The sequence below is a fragment of the Cololabis saira genome, chromosome 13 (assembly GCF_033807715.1).
Source record: "Cololabis saira isolate AMF1-May2022 chromosome 13, fColSai1.1, whole genome shotgun sequence".
Lineage (NCBI taxonomy): Eukaryota > Metazoa > Chordata > Actinopteri > Beloniformes > Belonidae > Cololabis > Cololabis saira.
This window is the reverse complement of record NC_084599.1, coordinates 42,338,713-42,354,333: the sequence shown is the minus strand read 5'-3', so window position 1 is coordinate 42,354,333 and position 15,621 is coordinate 42,338,713. Positions and strand designations below refer to the sequence as shown.

Below are 15,621 nucleotides of genomic sequence, written 5' to 3'. Positions count from 1 at the left end.
TATAGCTTTAATGAGTGAAGGGGGTTTAACGGGAGATGACCAGGTTAGTAGGGGTGTAACAATATATCGTGCCACGTATTTGTGCCGACCGCACCTCGACCCGTGGACCAAAATCTTCCTCCGCTCAGAAGAAACTAGTACCGTTTTGGTCCCGATCACGGGACTCTTGGGGGTTTTGAGCTCTGAACTTTTACTGATGTAAGGCTGGTATAGAGTTAAGCCTTACCTTATTAAATTAAACCTTTTTGGGGTCGTGAGTAGGATAAACACGGGGAAACTTCTGCTGAGTTCCAGTGTACTTTAATGTCCCTCAACAGTGTAGGATTTTAGAACATCAACACAGCAGCTAGTGCCGTACTGTGGCGTATCACTCCGCCCAATCTAAAACAGACTAATCACTACAGATAAACTGACTAGTGTCATTATAGTCCCTGATTTACATCAGAATATAAAGAATATATTTATAAAATAATGAACCCTGAATTACCAAAATAACCTTCTTAACAAAAATAAATCTCCCTCTTACACTTATAAGGTGAACATGAATCAATCTTTTTTATGATGTAAAATTGTATGTATTTATTTAATTTTAGTTGTTAAATTTCTGTAAAAGAAAAAAGTCAAATCATACATGAGAGAAACTATTCACTTTGTGGCTAAATATTTGTACTTGTATGAAACTGAAGATGCTCAATGCAAACCTGACATTTACTTTTAGTTCAGTTTGTGGAAAATGGTTGGCCTGGCTTTCTCTTTAAAACTTAAACAGTTATAAAGCATTACAAACTGTAATGCACATTGTTTTGTATTTTGTATATTTCAAATAAAAGACAATTTTTTCATGTTCCTCATTCAAGGTTGTTAAAAAAAATACTGCTATAATATCGTATCGTTATCGTGACCTCAATATCGTGTATTGTGTATTGTATCGTATCATGAGATTAGTGTATTGTTACAGCCCTACAGGTTAGTGGATCTGGTGATCATCAGAAGGCTGTGGTTGACCAGTGACGCAGGAGGGTCCTTTCTCTTTTTAAAACACTGGAAAATAAACATGAGTGTGATTTCCAATCAATCAATCAATCAATCAATCAATCAATCAATCAATCAATCAATCAATCAATCAATCAATCAATCAATCAATCAATCAATCAATCAATCAATCAATCAATCATTTATTTTAACTCACAACCATGATTACATGGTACGGAGCACAAGAACACAAACATTTGTACATTTGTAGCAAGTGGCAGGCTGTACATGTTCAACTAAAATACTCAATTTGGCCAAAAAAAATAAAAATCTAAATCATTTAAACAGAGGAAGGACATTCTTCAAAAAGGCGCCTAATTTATAAATAACATTTAACTTATTAGATTGAAGTAACAAAATCAATTTAAACAATCAAAATCCATAAGAAAACAAATCCAAAATGTACCTCCCCAATACATGGTTCAACCCAGTGACATCACTAATGATGTCACTGGGTATAAATACAGGAAGTGTTTGCACTTTTCCCTCCTTTTCACACTGGAACCTGGTGGGTATGGTAAGTAACATAATCAACCTCATGATAAATGACAAAACTGAACAAATAAACTACTTTAAACTTAACAAAACTTTTCTGTATTATTTTAAGTGCAATAATTGAGAACACAAACAAACCCGGGGTACTATGTGCCTGCATGGTATGAAAGAATGATAAACCTATAACCAAAACAAACAAGCACGGTTGAATTTGGATGGACTAAGATAGTAGACTGAAATGGTGACACTGATTTACTAAGATCCTAAATAAAGAGTACTAAATTGCGTGTGCACTGAAAACGTTTGCACGTGTTGTTGTTGCGTGTTTTGCGGGTGATCAACTAAGAATGCGTGCGCAGTTGATAACAGGTGCAAACCGCATGTATTTAAATGAGAGAGTTAAATGGAGAGTCTGGATGGAAAGCAGGATAGTCGCAAGCGCAAAATGAAATTTGACGAGTTGGAGTTAGAGAAATTAGTGGAAGAGGCAAATAAACACATTCATGAACTACAGCAAAGAAATTTAAACATTACCAAAAGAAACGCAATATGGGAGAAAATCTGTGATAGAATAAATGCAGTTGGTAAGAAAAGAAGGTGGCAAGATATAAGGCGAGGAACTAAAGAAAAAGTGGCCTTTAATAAAACCATTTTTAAAATAGCATGCAGCAGAATAAAGACTCTCTCTCTGCGTATTCTTTGATTTTGGATGTCGCCTCCTTGCCACAATAACAGCAGCAGCAGATTAGCACCTTCCTTTTCAACGTATTAAATACAGACGCAATCACAATACGCGCAATTACTTTCAGGCTTGGCAAATCTCATTGCGTGTGGTAAATTAACCTATTTGCATCTTTCCCTCCCAGTATTTAGGATTTCTGGCGGGTACGCCCCATATTGATTATTCATCAGGGCAAAAGTACTAAATGAATAGCGTGTGTTATTTTGCTCATTTGAGAGGCGCAGTCCTCTTTGCACGCTGTTAGTAGATCAGCTGGCACATTGGTTTGCGGGTGATGTCAAGTTTGCACACGTTTTTACGCACGCAAACCTTTAGTAAATCAGGCCCATGGTGTGCTCTCACCCACTTTGTCACAGTCCTAAAATTACAAATGGCCTGTCTATACTTTTGATTTTGACATAGTAAGTACTGTTCTAGGTTAAACTCTTGCTTAATCTCTACATAAATATGACATGTTCCCGTTTACGGAAAAGTTAAGTTTCACCCCAAAGCTCAGATAAAAACAAAAAAGCTTCAGGAAGGTGCTGTTATGTCACAGTTTTGGTATTTAGTTCCTATTTTATTTTGAAACTCCGTCTCCTTGCGTTTACTTGTGTGTCCTTGTTCCCCTCTGGCCTGATTGTGTGCACCTGTGTCTTGTCAAGCCTTCTGTGTATGTCTTGTCTTTCTATCCCCTTGTGTCCTGTCTGATTTCTGGTAAGCGCTTGTGTTTTTTGTAGATCCTGCTCAGCAGCGTCTTTTGGATTAATAAATCAAAAAATTATTTCACCTTTTCAGAAGAAAGTAGCGTAATCAGGGGAATTTATGGCCACGCAATCCTGGTAAATACATAAACAATGATATTCCTATTAAATGTTATGCGTCCGATCAATAAAGAACTATTTATCTATTTGCTGTGCCGAAGTCAATTCAGTTCAGTGATACTTCATTTTTTCTTTACTTTTGGTCCATATATTGTAAGACTCCTGATGTCTTACGTTTCCTCCAATCACTTATCAATCTTTTTACTCAATTATACTCACATGATAAATGCCTCCAGTAGCATCCTATAATGTAATAATTTCCTATAATGTAATAATGTTCCTGAAAATGTAATAACGCCTGAAAATGTAATAAAATTTGCACTTACCTCAATCGAAAATGTAATAACTTCACCATAATGTAATAAAATATCCTGACGGATATTGTAACAACATTTTTACCGATAATTTAATACCTTATTACATTATTGGGGAATTTATTACATTTTCAGGTGGGTCTTTTTTTCTTTTTTTTCCCAAAACTGATAATGTAATACTTGACAAAATAATGTAATATATATGTTCATTTTCAGTCCAGAGTTCTACATTTTGTGTTTTAAGTATCTAAGAATGTTATTTACGCTGGATTTGAAACAACAGAATGACTATTGGGTTAAATTGCAGACTTTGAGTACCATGTAATAAATTCCTAATAACTTATTACATTATCGGTAAAAAGTTATTACAATATCCATCAGGATATCTTATTACATTATTGGGGAAGTTATTACATTATTGGGTTTTATTACATTTTCGATTGAGTTAAGTGCAAATTTTATTACATTTTCAGGAAATTATTACATTATAGGGTGCTACACTCCCTAAAATTACTGATATGCAGTTATTTATCACATATATAGATTTTTAGTTGACTTTTGTCTATGCTACTATGTCTGCAAGTGCCCATGTGTTCGATTTCATACGTCTTGGGTGATTTCACCGAGACAAACACGGCATTGATAGGCTGAAACTGAACGCGTAGCATTGGCTGTCATTGCCCGGAGGGCGGGGGGGGGATCGACAACGGTGCCTGGTGGACCCTGAAACCTCATTTTGACAGATTAATTTCCCCCCTTGCTGCCGATCTGTAGTTGGGGGCTGATGACACTCGCTTGCCCGTGTGGTTCAGAGAGGAGTTAGCTGGCACCACATTGAGGAAACCAGCAGTTTATACTTCAGCCCAAGGCGTCACGCTGAATAATGACACGCAAGAGAGAGCCACTCTTGCACCATGCTCTGCACCACAATGCCAACTTAACGTTTCCACCCTTTATTTTTTGGTTATTTCTTTGCAGTTGAGAAATGTTTAAATAGTCTCACGAGGAAAGTCTTGAGATGAAATCGGAGATGCTCTTATTTTCCATCACTGTGTAATTGTCAGTGGTATTTTCCTTGGTAGCTGGACGGCAGCAGAGATGAGCTCACTACTTAATCTTCTTCTTTCAAAGGCCACAGGCTGCTGTTTCTTTCTCCCCCGTCCCTGTCACACACACAATAGTTCTGTCATTGATTCAGAGTCTCTCTATTAAGTCAAATTGCCAAGAGAGACATTTGCCATTCTGGGGCCGTAGCCACAAAAAGCTTCAAGTGAGTGTTTTCAACCTGGAAGAAGATTATTTAGAATTACTGTGTCGTCGAAACAAGTCAGTACACAAAGTTATCAAGAATTACGATCCATTCTCCCCACATGTGGGAGGAAAAAACACACACATCTGCAGCTCTGATCATTCGCCTGTGGCTCCCAGACTGTTTTCTCAGTTTCTCTTTTTGTCTCATTTCAGATTAGATGGACCAGAAACTGAAGAGCTGACCCTCACAACTTGAAGGAGATGAAACAAAGAGTATGACCCTGTGTTTTTCGACGGGTGCCAAAGAACAGACGGGGGAGAAGCCTCCCTGACTGGAGAACTGCTGCTTGTAACAACTCTCTAAACTGAGGGGCTCTCACGCTACCCCGAACCCATCGAGAGACACTTTCCAACCCGTCTGCAAACGTCAGATAACCATCAGATTGTTGACAACCACATGGTTGAGGGGACTGTACGCGACTGCCGCCGCCGATTCTCGAGCAGCAGCGGCCTCCGACAACCCCGACCTCCACCATGCAGTGGAGACGGCGGCACTGCTGCCCCATCACCTGGACCGTCAAGCGGTCGCTCTTTCGCACCCATGTGGCTGGATTATTCTTCCTCGCGCTGCTCTTCACCTTCTTCCTATTCTTCAGCCACCAGGACAGGTTGCCTGGACGCAGTGGGCTTCGCGAAAACCCGTTGGCCTACACGGTCAGGGGTTTCCGCAGTCCCAAGGGGGAGGTCAACCAAAGCAACTCTCTGAGGAGCCTGTGGAGGGAAACAGGGTACATAGCACCAAAGTCTCCGCTCAACCTCAGCTCTCAGCAGGTGGAGGGGGGCGGCGGGAGAGCCGGCGGGAGGCGGGGGTTGAAGGTGGAGGGGGATCCAGGATGGGCGCCATTGGCCTTGGGGAATCGATGAGCACAAACAACAGTTTACAGAAGGAGATGGATGTAGGGGAGACTCTCAGCGCGCAGCCTTACCGGTACATCTTGAACGAGCCCCTTCAAGTGCAGGGACAACACACCCTTCCTCATCCTGCTCATCGCTGCAGAACCCGGACAGATTGATGCGCGCAACGCCATTCGACAGACGTGGGGGAAACGAAGAGCGCAGCGGCGGGTCTAGGGTTCGTTCGGCTTTTTTCTTCTCGGCACAAGACAGAACTCGGACATCTTCCTTCAAAGCAACATAGAGGAAGAGAGCCGCGTTTACCACGACATCATCCAACAGGACTATCAGGACACTTACTACAACCTGACCATCAAAACTCTGATGGGCATGGATTGGGTGGCCAACTTCTGCCCACACGTCTCCTACGTGATGAAGACAGACAGCGATATGTTTGTAAATACAGAGTATCTCATCCAAAAGCTGCTGAAGCCCGAGTTACTCGCCCAAGCAAAGGTACTTCACCGGGGTACCTGATGAGGGCTACGCACCAAACCGAAACAAGGACAGCAAGTGGTACATGCCACCGGAGCTTTACCCGAGCGAGCGCTACCCGATATTCTGCTCGGGCACGGGGGTACGTGTTCTCTGGGGACATGGCCGAGCTGATCTACCACGCCTCTCTCAGCATACGAAGGCTGCACCTGGAGGACGTTTACGTGGGGATCTGCCTGGCCAAACTGCGCATCGATCCGGCGCCGCCCCCCAACGAGTTCTCTTCAACCACTGGCGCGTTCTCTTACTCCAGTTGTAAGGTACAGCCACCTGATCACGTCCCATCAGTTCAGCCCCAACGAACTCATCAAGTACTGGAACCACTTGCAGAGCAACAAGCACAACGCCTGCATCAACATTAACAAGGAGAAGAACGGCAGGTACAAACACCGCAAGTTTCACGGAGAGAGGCCTCCGTTGAGGACGGGCGCACCGGAACGGGGGCTGGAGACGGGGAATTATATATAACTCTAGCACTATTTCACAATATGGGGGAAAAGCACATTGTTTTTGGTATTGTATACAGTTGATGATCCAAACTATTTTTTTAGTTAAAAAAATTACCGTAAACCTATCAAGCTATTTGTAAAAAGGAGAATGGGGGAACTTGGCTGAGCGGTACGGGCCATCGCTGGGAGGGAATTCATGAAAATCGTGCACTTGGTGACAAGTTTTTTGATATTTAGCATGGTGTTAGGTATTGACATAAGGTTTTCAAAAACTACTGCAAACAAATTGGGCCGGCCCCCTAGTGGCCGGTTTGCAGAAAATTCAAAATGAATCAATAAGCAATAAGGAGATAGAGGCAGCATTGTAGGTGTTGAGTTTAAATATGCAGAGCTGATGTTTTTTGTGCTGTTATTTTAATAAAATCCTATTCTTTCACTGTGACTTAGTTCTGAGGTTCTGTCCATCTTAAGCCTGAATGAAGGTCACTGTTCTCACCCAGTGAGATTATTGACACTACAGTGATAGTGACCTGTCCAATAAACAGAAAACTGCATTCCTTGGGGGTGAAAATAGAGGTCTAGAGCCCTATACAATATTTTTAGTTTGAGTTTTTGTGCAAAAAAATGACTTGGGAAATTAAATTTGACCTTCAACATGACCTTGAAATAGGAAAGGTATCTCAACATTGAATCCCTAGCACCAAAGAAGTAGAGAAAGTGACAATATACAACAATCTAAGTCTAAGAGAAGCTGAGATATGACCTTTGTCTTTTTCGGCGGGAGACATTTTTAATTTTTTTGCAAACTGGCCACTAGGGGGCATCACCATTTGTGTTGCGGTGGTTTTTGAAAACCTTATCTTCTCACCCAGTGAGATTATTGACACTACTGTCCAATAAACAGAAAACTGCATTCCTTGGGGGTGAAAATATGGGTCTAGAGCCCTCTAAAATCTTTCTTTGTGACTTCATTCTAGAGTTTTTTTGGGCAAAAAAATGACCTTGAAATAGGAAATTTATCTCAGAATTGAATTCCCTAGCACCAAAAAAGTAGAGAAATTGACAATATACAACAATCTAGGAGCAAACGGCCACTAGGGGGGCCGTCCCAATTTGTTTGCGGTGGTTTTTGAAACCTTATGTCGATAACTACCGCCATGCCAAATATCAAAAAACTTGTCACCAAGTGCATGATTTTCATAATTTTTGACATATTCCCTCCCAGCTACCATGAATAACGGAGCTGGGGCTTGAGTGGTGTAAACGTTGATTCAGATGCCAAACGAAAAAGTGGGTATTCATGTTCTCCTCTCAACAATAGTACGTTATGTAATATTCTACAGATATTGAAAAGTAAAAATTAAAAAAAAAATTGCTATGACACAGTTGTGCTTACACAGATCAAGGGAAATGTACATGTTTTGTGGTGAAACACTGACCGTTGACCAGTGATGCTGCCCTGATTCCCAATGTTTACTTTCCAGATCTCTCAACGAACACTTCTCCAAAGAGTGTTTTATCTGTCATATACTGTATTTTATTTTTCTGAAAATTAACACAAAAGCATCTGGAATCACATCAGAGATGACTGAGATTGTATTTTTTAAAAGCTTTACATTGAGTATGACTGCACTTGAGTAAATGTGCAATGAAATAATTAAAAATTAAATGTAATGAATTTATTCTGTTTGTAGCCGTGTGTTTTTTATCTGCCATTAAACGTCCAATTAAGCTTCTAATCACTGTCGGTACATTATAAGGCAAATAAAGGCCTTGGATGTAATTTAATTCAAACTTTAATTGGATGTTATCAGTGGTTTTAAACATGTACAGCAGTTACAAGGACGTTTCTTGTAAAAACAAAAACAGTAGGGAAATGTTCAATTTCCCATTCAACTGGCTTAAAAGAAAATCTAACTATCTAAATTATATATTTCATAAAACCAAGGAATCACAAGTATTTCTAGTTATTCCTAGCACAGAAAAAATGTATTTCAAGGCTCACTTTTACACAATTCATGATCTCCCCAGCAGCTCTCACTGCAGCTCTGAAATATGTACAATGTTTACGTCCATTCACTTCACTTCTAAAATGTCATGACAAAAGCTGTCATTCACAACCAGACAGGAGTAAATCTTTAACTGGGCAACACATACTGTAGTTATTTTCCACCCTGCCCTGCTGGGGTTCGGTTACGGTTGTAAAAACTCTCCAGTATCCAGCCCTGTAATCTGTGTCTGGTTGTTTTTGTCTTGCACTCGGTGTGTTAGTGTCCAGAGATTCACCAAAATCTCTCAGTAGGTTCGTGTTAAGATAAGCTGCTACACCGTTTAAACCAGGGGCCTGTACTACGAAGCGGGATTTGGGGTTAGCGAGGTAACTTCAGGTTTAACCCTGGGTTTTCAGGACTACGACGGTGGTTCACTTCTTAGCGGGGCACATCGCCATGGTAACTTATGCTGAACCGCTAACCTGCTCCGGAGCAGGTTATGTTCGAGATACAGATCGCCGGGTGTAAAAGCACCGCCCACTGACCAATCAGCTCTCTTGGAAAATGGCATGCCCTTTCGAAGAGAATCCAGTGGAGCTTGGTGCGCGGATCGTGAGAGGATCCCTCCGAAGAGAACGCGTATTCAGGGACCACCAAAACCCCTTTGCTTTCCCTGATGAGTACCTGTATGAACGATCCAGAAAAAAAAGGAAAAAAAAGGAAAAAAGAGGTGGAGGAGAAAATAAAAAATAAATCAATCAATGAATAAATAAAACAAATCATCACCCAAAATCGATGTACAGTCAACCAAAACTAATACCAATTAAATAAATAAATCAAGAAGAAATCAAAAAGAAGATGCATTTGTAAGGGGATAGCAAAAAAGGGATTTTCAATTTCGTCCCTCGAACATTCTGAGAAGTCACTTTAAAATACTAAATACCCCCCTCCTGAAAAAATAAAAAATAAAATAAAATAAATAAATAAACCCAATTCTTTGGTACAGCATCAGCACAAGTTATCGGTCAACAACAATAGTTATAGAACCAATATATACAGACTGTCTCAGAAAATTAGAATATTGTGATTTTCTGTAATGCAAACACAAAAACAAAAAAAATGTCATACATTCTGGATTCATTACAAATCAACTGAAATATTGCAAGCCTTTTATTATTTTAATATTGCTGATCATGGTTTACAGTTTAAGATTAAGATTCCCAGAATATTCAAATATATGTTTATATCCCTATGAACTTATGCATTTATACAGTCAGCGATCTTTTGCCAGCTGTCTTTCCTGCATTTTGCAGCTGCAACTGTGTTGCTTTTTGCCTGTATAATATTCCTATACTCATCGTATTTCTGTAGAATTATAGTTTGCTCTTCACTGCTGAAGTAAGAGGCTCTGACAGCGGACTTCTCCATGCTTGCGATTGGTCATGCGCTGAAAACACCGCCCCTTTTATGTGCACGCGCTCATATCCAGATTGGAGAAACCTGGGTTGATATACCGAGTTGATAACCACCGTCGTGTGACCGCTTAGCGTGATTGCAATTGTCCCGCTTAGTGAATCTGGATAAGGAAAAGATATCCTGGATATGTTGAACTTGCTTCGTAGTACAGGCCCCAGGGGTCGCCACCCAAAATGTTGAAAGAGCCATATTGGACCAAAAAAAAAACACAAAAACAAATATGTCTGGAGCCACAAAAAATTAAGTCTTGTATAAGCCTTATAATGAAGGCAACACATGCTGTATGTATCTATATTTGTTATATTAGCCTACTATCAAAATGACTAACCTACTTATTGTCATCAAATTTTAACATTTTTCTCGACATTTCGACTTTTTCTCGAAGTGCATAATGAAAAAAAATCTTCCTCCTCTAAAATATTATTTTAATTTTTCTCCTGCCTGGCCCTGATACTCTTCCGTAATCGATGTCATTGCCTCGTTAATGGTAAAGATTTATAGTCATTTTTGTTTAAAATTTGACCTTGGTAACAAATTACAATATTTAGATTTTTCTAAACATTACACACGAAAATGTGACAAACAGTGAAGAAAATAAATAAAAGCAAAGTCTGTTGTAACTGGACTGACGTCCGGGCTGATGCTCATGGAGAACTAGGATGTGTTGCAGTTCTTCGACTGGCCACTAGAGGGCGACTCCAAAAGTGAGTCAATCTCCACTGAATGTCCCACTTTAGAGCAGAAATAAACATATTTACAGCCTGGTTAGAAAAAAAAAACAACAAACAAACCGTTTGGTCTCAAATCTTGTTGATTTCACATCCAAAAATCGATTTTCCGATTCTAAATCGATTCTCATATTCATTCCTAAAAATCGATTCGTATGTCTAAAGATCGATTTTTTTTTTCATCATTGCATTACAACTTTTGGTATTTTTTGGTTTATGCCCAAAAAAGGAATGTTTTGTTGGACACAAGAATAACTGGTGCCGTGTTTTTGCCTTTAGATATATGTAAAGTATGAAAACATTAAAGTTTTCAGTTATAATTGCATACATTTTCTATATTTCATTACTTTATATATTGTATTGGGGTAACATTTGCATAAAATGCTAAAAAACCAAATTCTCAAAAATTAAAAAACGAAATAGACCAAAATGGAAAAAATAAAAACGGAATGTGTTAAAAAATAAAACCAATTTCATCCGTCTCTGTTTCCTCCCTGGATCTGTTTGGTAATTCTGACCCATGATGTTTCTGTTTCAGTTCTATCAGCATTCTGGGAGCTGATTGGTCCTTACAGCATCATTAGCTGCAATACTTGCTGTTGAATCTCAATATAATAACAGTATTAATATGTTGCAGAACTGCAGTCATATCATTCATGCAACAGGTCAAAAAACTGTTTTAATAACACTAACCCAAATCAATATCGGAATCGGATCGGGTTGAATCAAATCTTGATAATCGATTCTGAATCTTAAGAATCGGAATCGAATCGATTAACTGACACAGGTTCTCTGGATTCAAGTGGCTACTTGGACAATTAGTCCTGATTCGTCGGCCTGTATGTATAATCCATGTTGTGTGTGCAGAGATTCCAGCTAACATGCTATCAGTAGTGGATGCTGAAAGGTGGCACTCAGTTTCGTATGTTGTAATGCCCAAGATATGTGGAAGTCTTAAATAAAATAATAGTTTCCAGCCCATTTTAATTATTTTTTTTTAATTTAACCTTTGTTTACCGGTACCTAGGAAGTCCCATTGAGATACCAGATCTCTTTTGTAAGGTAGACCTGGCCAAGACAACAGCAGCAATAAAATACATAATAGAACATACATCACTCAAAAACCAACATCAAACAGTAATGACTTGTATTTCCTACAAACGCCTAATGTGGTCCTAGAATTCAGTTCCAGAGAGTTTGGGATTCAGGACTGAGTCTGCTCACGGGTCCATGTGACTGACGTGCAGAGATCTGCAGGGAAGTGTTTACACTCCTAAAATAACCCGCCAGGCCACCTCCGAATATGGTACTAACATTCAAATCTTCTAAGTGCATAACTGGAAGTTGTTTAAACTTGTCTGGGACAAGAGCGAGTTCATAGAAGGTGCAACGTTCCAACCAGACTCTGTGACACCTCGGCCCTGTTGGAGTTTCACTTCATTTATTCGTTTATTCATGATGTTAAAAACATGAAAGAATGAAAACTTTGTTCAGAATTTAATCTCCACCTACTAAAGATGTCACAAATGAAACCTTCCACCAACATGAATTAGTCGTCCTTGAAGCCACAAATCATATTTGCCAGCTCAAATTACAATTTTAAGTTTGGCATTTTGTTTATTTTTCACTGCGACAAAAAAAATGATTTAAACGGGAAGCAGCACGACTGGGTTCTTTGTAAACCTTTTGTTGCATAATTTTTAATTATCTGGGCAGATTTTTTTATTTTTTTTAAGCAACTCAGCCAATGATCATAAAAAAAGGTAATAGTGTATTCAGTGGACCTCGGAGAAATGCATTTACTTCCAAATAGAAACATAAAGCAGTGGGGAGTTCAGGGCCAGGTAGCAACGCTGTAACGACAAGCAATCTGGAGGCTGAATGATGTGAAATGAATGAAACAAACTCCTGTCTGTCCCCCGGGGGAAAGGGAAGTATTCAGCTGCAAAACACCTACATTTCGGTTTTAATAATAAATGAATGTGTGTAATTTAGATGGGCGGCCGGCGTTCCCCAAGATACAACTTGACTTTTCGCTCTGAGCGTGTTTTTATTCTCGTGTGTGCGTGGTGCGGTGAAGGGAAGGGGAAATAAATAAATACATGCCTCATTGCTCGGGGCCACCAACAAAAAGTGCATTTATAATTGTGCGATGACTTGAAATAGCACGTATCAGATTAAGGTAATTTAATTAAACTAATGGAGGGTTGTGGCTTCTGCACTTTTTCCAGAGAATTTGCTCCAAACCCGTCACTCCTGATTTAATCACCTACAGTATAGGTTTGAGTGTGAAGGAAGAAAGGAAGGAAGGAAGGAAGGAAGGAAGAGAAGGAAGGAAGGAAGGAAGGAAGAGAAGGAAGGAAGGAAGGAAGGAAGGAAGGAAGGAAGGAAGGAAGAGAAGGAAGGAAGGAAGGAAGGAAGGAAGGAAGGAAGGAAGGAAGAGAAGGAAGGAAGGAAGGAAGGAAGGAAGGAAGGAAGGAAGGAAGAAGAGAAGGAAGGAAGGAAGGAAGGAAGGAAGGAAGGAAGGAAGGAAGGAAGAGAAGGAAGGAAGGAAGGAAGGAAGGAAGGAAGGAAGGAAGGAAGAGAAGGAAGGAAGGAAGGAAGGAAGGAAGGAAGGAAGAGAAGGAAGGAAGGAAGGAAGGAAGGAAGGAAGGAAGGAAGAGAAGGAAGGAAGGAAGGAAGGAAGGAAGGAAGGAAGGAAGGAAGGAAGAGAAGGAAGGAAGGAAGGAAGGAAGGAAGGAAGGAAGGAAGGAAGGAAGGAAGGAAGGAAGAGAAGGAAGGAAGGAAGGAAGGAAGGAAGGAAGGAAGGAAGGAAGGAAGAAAATGAGGGAGGAAAGAAGGAAGGAAGGAAGGAAGGAAGGAAGGAAGGAAGGAAGGAAGGAAGGAAGGAAGGAAAGGAGGGAGGAAAGAAGGAAGGAAGGAAGGAAGGAAGGAAGGAAGGAAGGAAGGAAGAGAAGGAAGGAAGGAAGGAAGGAAGGAAGGAAGGAAGGAAGGAAGAGAAGGAAGGAAGGAAGAAGGAGGGAGGGAGGGAGGGAGGGAGGGAGGGAGGGAGGAAGGAAGGAAGGAAGGAAGGAAGGAAGGAAGGAAGGAAGGAAGGAAGGAAGGAAGGGAGGGGAGGGAGGGAGGGAGGGAGGAAGGAAGGAAGGAAGGAAGGAAGGAAGGAAGGAAGGAAGGAAGGAAGGAAGGAAGGAAGGAAGGGAGGGAGGGAGGGAGGGAGGGAGGAAGGAAGGAAGGAAGGAAGGAAGGAAGGAAGGAAGGAAGGAAGGAAGGAAGGAAGGAAGGAAGGAAGGAAGGGAGGGAGGGAGGGAGGGAGGAAGGAAGGAAGGAAGGAAACAAGGAAGGAAGGGAGAAGGAAGAGAGAAAAGAAGGAAGGAAACAAGGAAGGAAGGAAGGAGTGAAGAAAAGAGGAAGGGAAGAGGGAAGGAGCGAGCAGGAGGAAAGAAGGAAGGAAGGAAGGAAGGAAAGTAGGAAAGAAGGAAGGAAGGAAGGAAGGAAGGAAGGAAGGAAGGAAGGAAGGAAGGAAGGAAGGAAGGAAGGAAGGAAGGAAAGTAGGAAAGAAGGAAAGAAGGAAGGGAGAAGGAAGAGAGAAAAGAAGGGAGGAAAAAAGGAAGGAAGGAAGGAAGGAAGGAAGGAAGGAAGGAAGGAAGGAAGGAAGGAAGGATGGAAGGAAGGAAGGAAGGAAGGAAGGAAGGAAGAAGGAGAATTAGGTCATTTTGACCCGAACACAGTACGAGGGTTAAAGGCTGCGGTAAAATGGATCCAGTTCTCACGTTATATTTTAAACTGCTTAATCTCTAAATGGAAGGAGTGAAACTGAAATGGCGAAAGGGAATATCGAGATTTTCATCTCAGATAAAATGCACCGTAGCAAACAGAATGTGAAGCTGAAGCCACCGGCACGACAAGAGCTTTATTACCGTCTACTAACTCGTGAGTTTACGCATATATTTATCATATCAGCCTCCGTTTAACATGCACCAAAAGCATTAAACTCATTATGATCCACGACAAAAATAAAAAAATGCTTTCTTAAACCTGAGGGGAAAGTTGTCCACTATTAACATTTTATTTCTCATTTCTCCTCTACAGAAAGCAGGAACTAGAAATAAACACCCTAAACAAATAAGGAAGGAAGGAAGAAAGGAAGGAAGGAAGGAAGGAAGGAAGGAAGGAAGGAAGGAAGGAAGGAAGGAAGGAAGGAAGGAAGGAAGGAAGGAAGGAAGGAAGGAAGGAAGGAAGGAAGGAAGGAAGGAAAGGAGTAAGGAAGGAAGGAAGGAAGGAAGGAAGGAAGGAAGGAAGGAAAGGAGTAAAGAAGGAAGGAAGGAAGGAAGGAAGGAAGGAAGGAAGGAAGGAAGGAATAATGAAAAGAAGGAAAGAAAGAAGGAAGGAGGGGAGAAAAGAAGGATGGATGGAAGGAAGGAAGGATGGAAGGAAGGAAGGAAGGAAGGAAGGAAAGGAGTAAAGAAGGAAGGAAGGAAGGAAGGAAGGAAGGAAGGAAGGAAGGAAGGAAGGAAGGAAGGAAAGGAGTAAAGAAGGAAGGAAGGAAGGAAGGAAGGAAGGAAGGAAGAGAAGGAAGGAAGGAAGGAAGGAAGGAAGGAAGGAAGGAAGGAAGGAAGGAAGGAAGAGAAGGAAGGAAGGAAGGAAGGAAGGAAGGAAGGAAGGAAGGAAGGAAGGAAGGAAGGAAGGAAGGAAGAAAATGAGGGAGGAAAGAAGGAAGGAAGGAAGGAAGGAAGGAAGGAAGGAAGGAAGGAAGGAAGGAAGGAAGGAAGGAAGGAAAGGAGGGAGGAAAGAAGGAAGGAAGGAAGGAAGGAAGGAAGGAAGGAAGGAAGGAAGAGAAGGAAGGAAGGAAGGAAGGAAGGAAGGAAGGAAGGAAGGAAGAGAAGGAAGGAAG

At 40.9% G+C, this 15,621-nt stretch overlaps 1 protein-coding gene across 1 annotated transcript in view; it reads left to right on the top strand.

Moving 5' to 3' along the window:
* The window catches only part of b3galt2 (UDP-Gal:betaGlcNAc beta 1,3-galactosyltransferase, polypeptide 2), a 28,131-nt gene extending 21,570 nt beyond the window's left edge, over positions 1–6,561 (top strand). The window contains 6 exon segments of the mRNA XM_061738882.1: positions 4,851–5,507; positions 5,510–5,641; positions 5,643–6,032; positions 6,034–6,165; positions 6,167–6,346; positions 6,348–6,561. Of these exon segments, the coding sequence (XP_061594866.1) occupies positions 5,172–5,507; positions 5,510–5,641; positions 5,643–6,032; positions 6,034–6,165; positions 6,167–6,346; positions 6,348–6,554 (1,377 nt within the window). The 5' untranslated portion in view covers positions 4,851–5,171 and the 3' untranslated portion in view covers positions 6,555–6,561.
* The last annotated feature ends 9,060 nt before the right edge of the window (positions 6,562–15,621 follow it).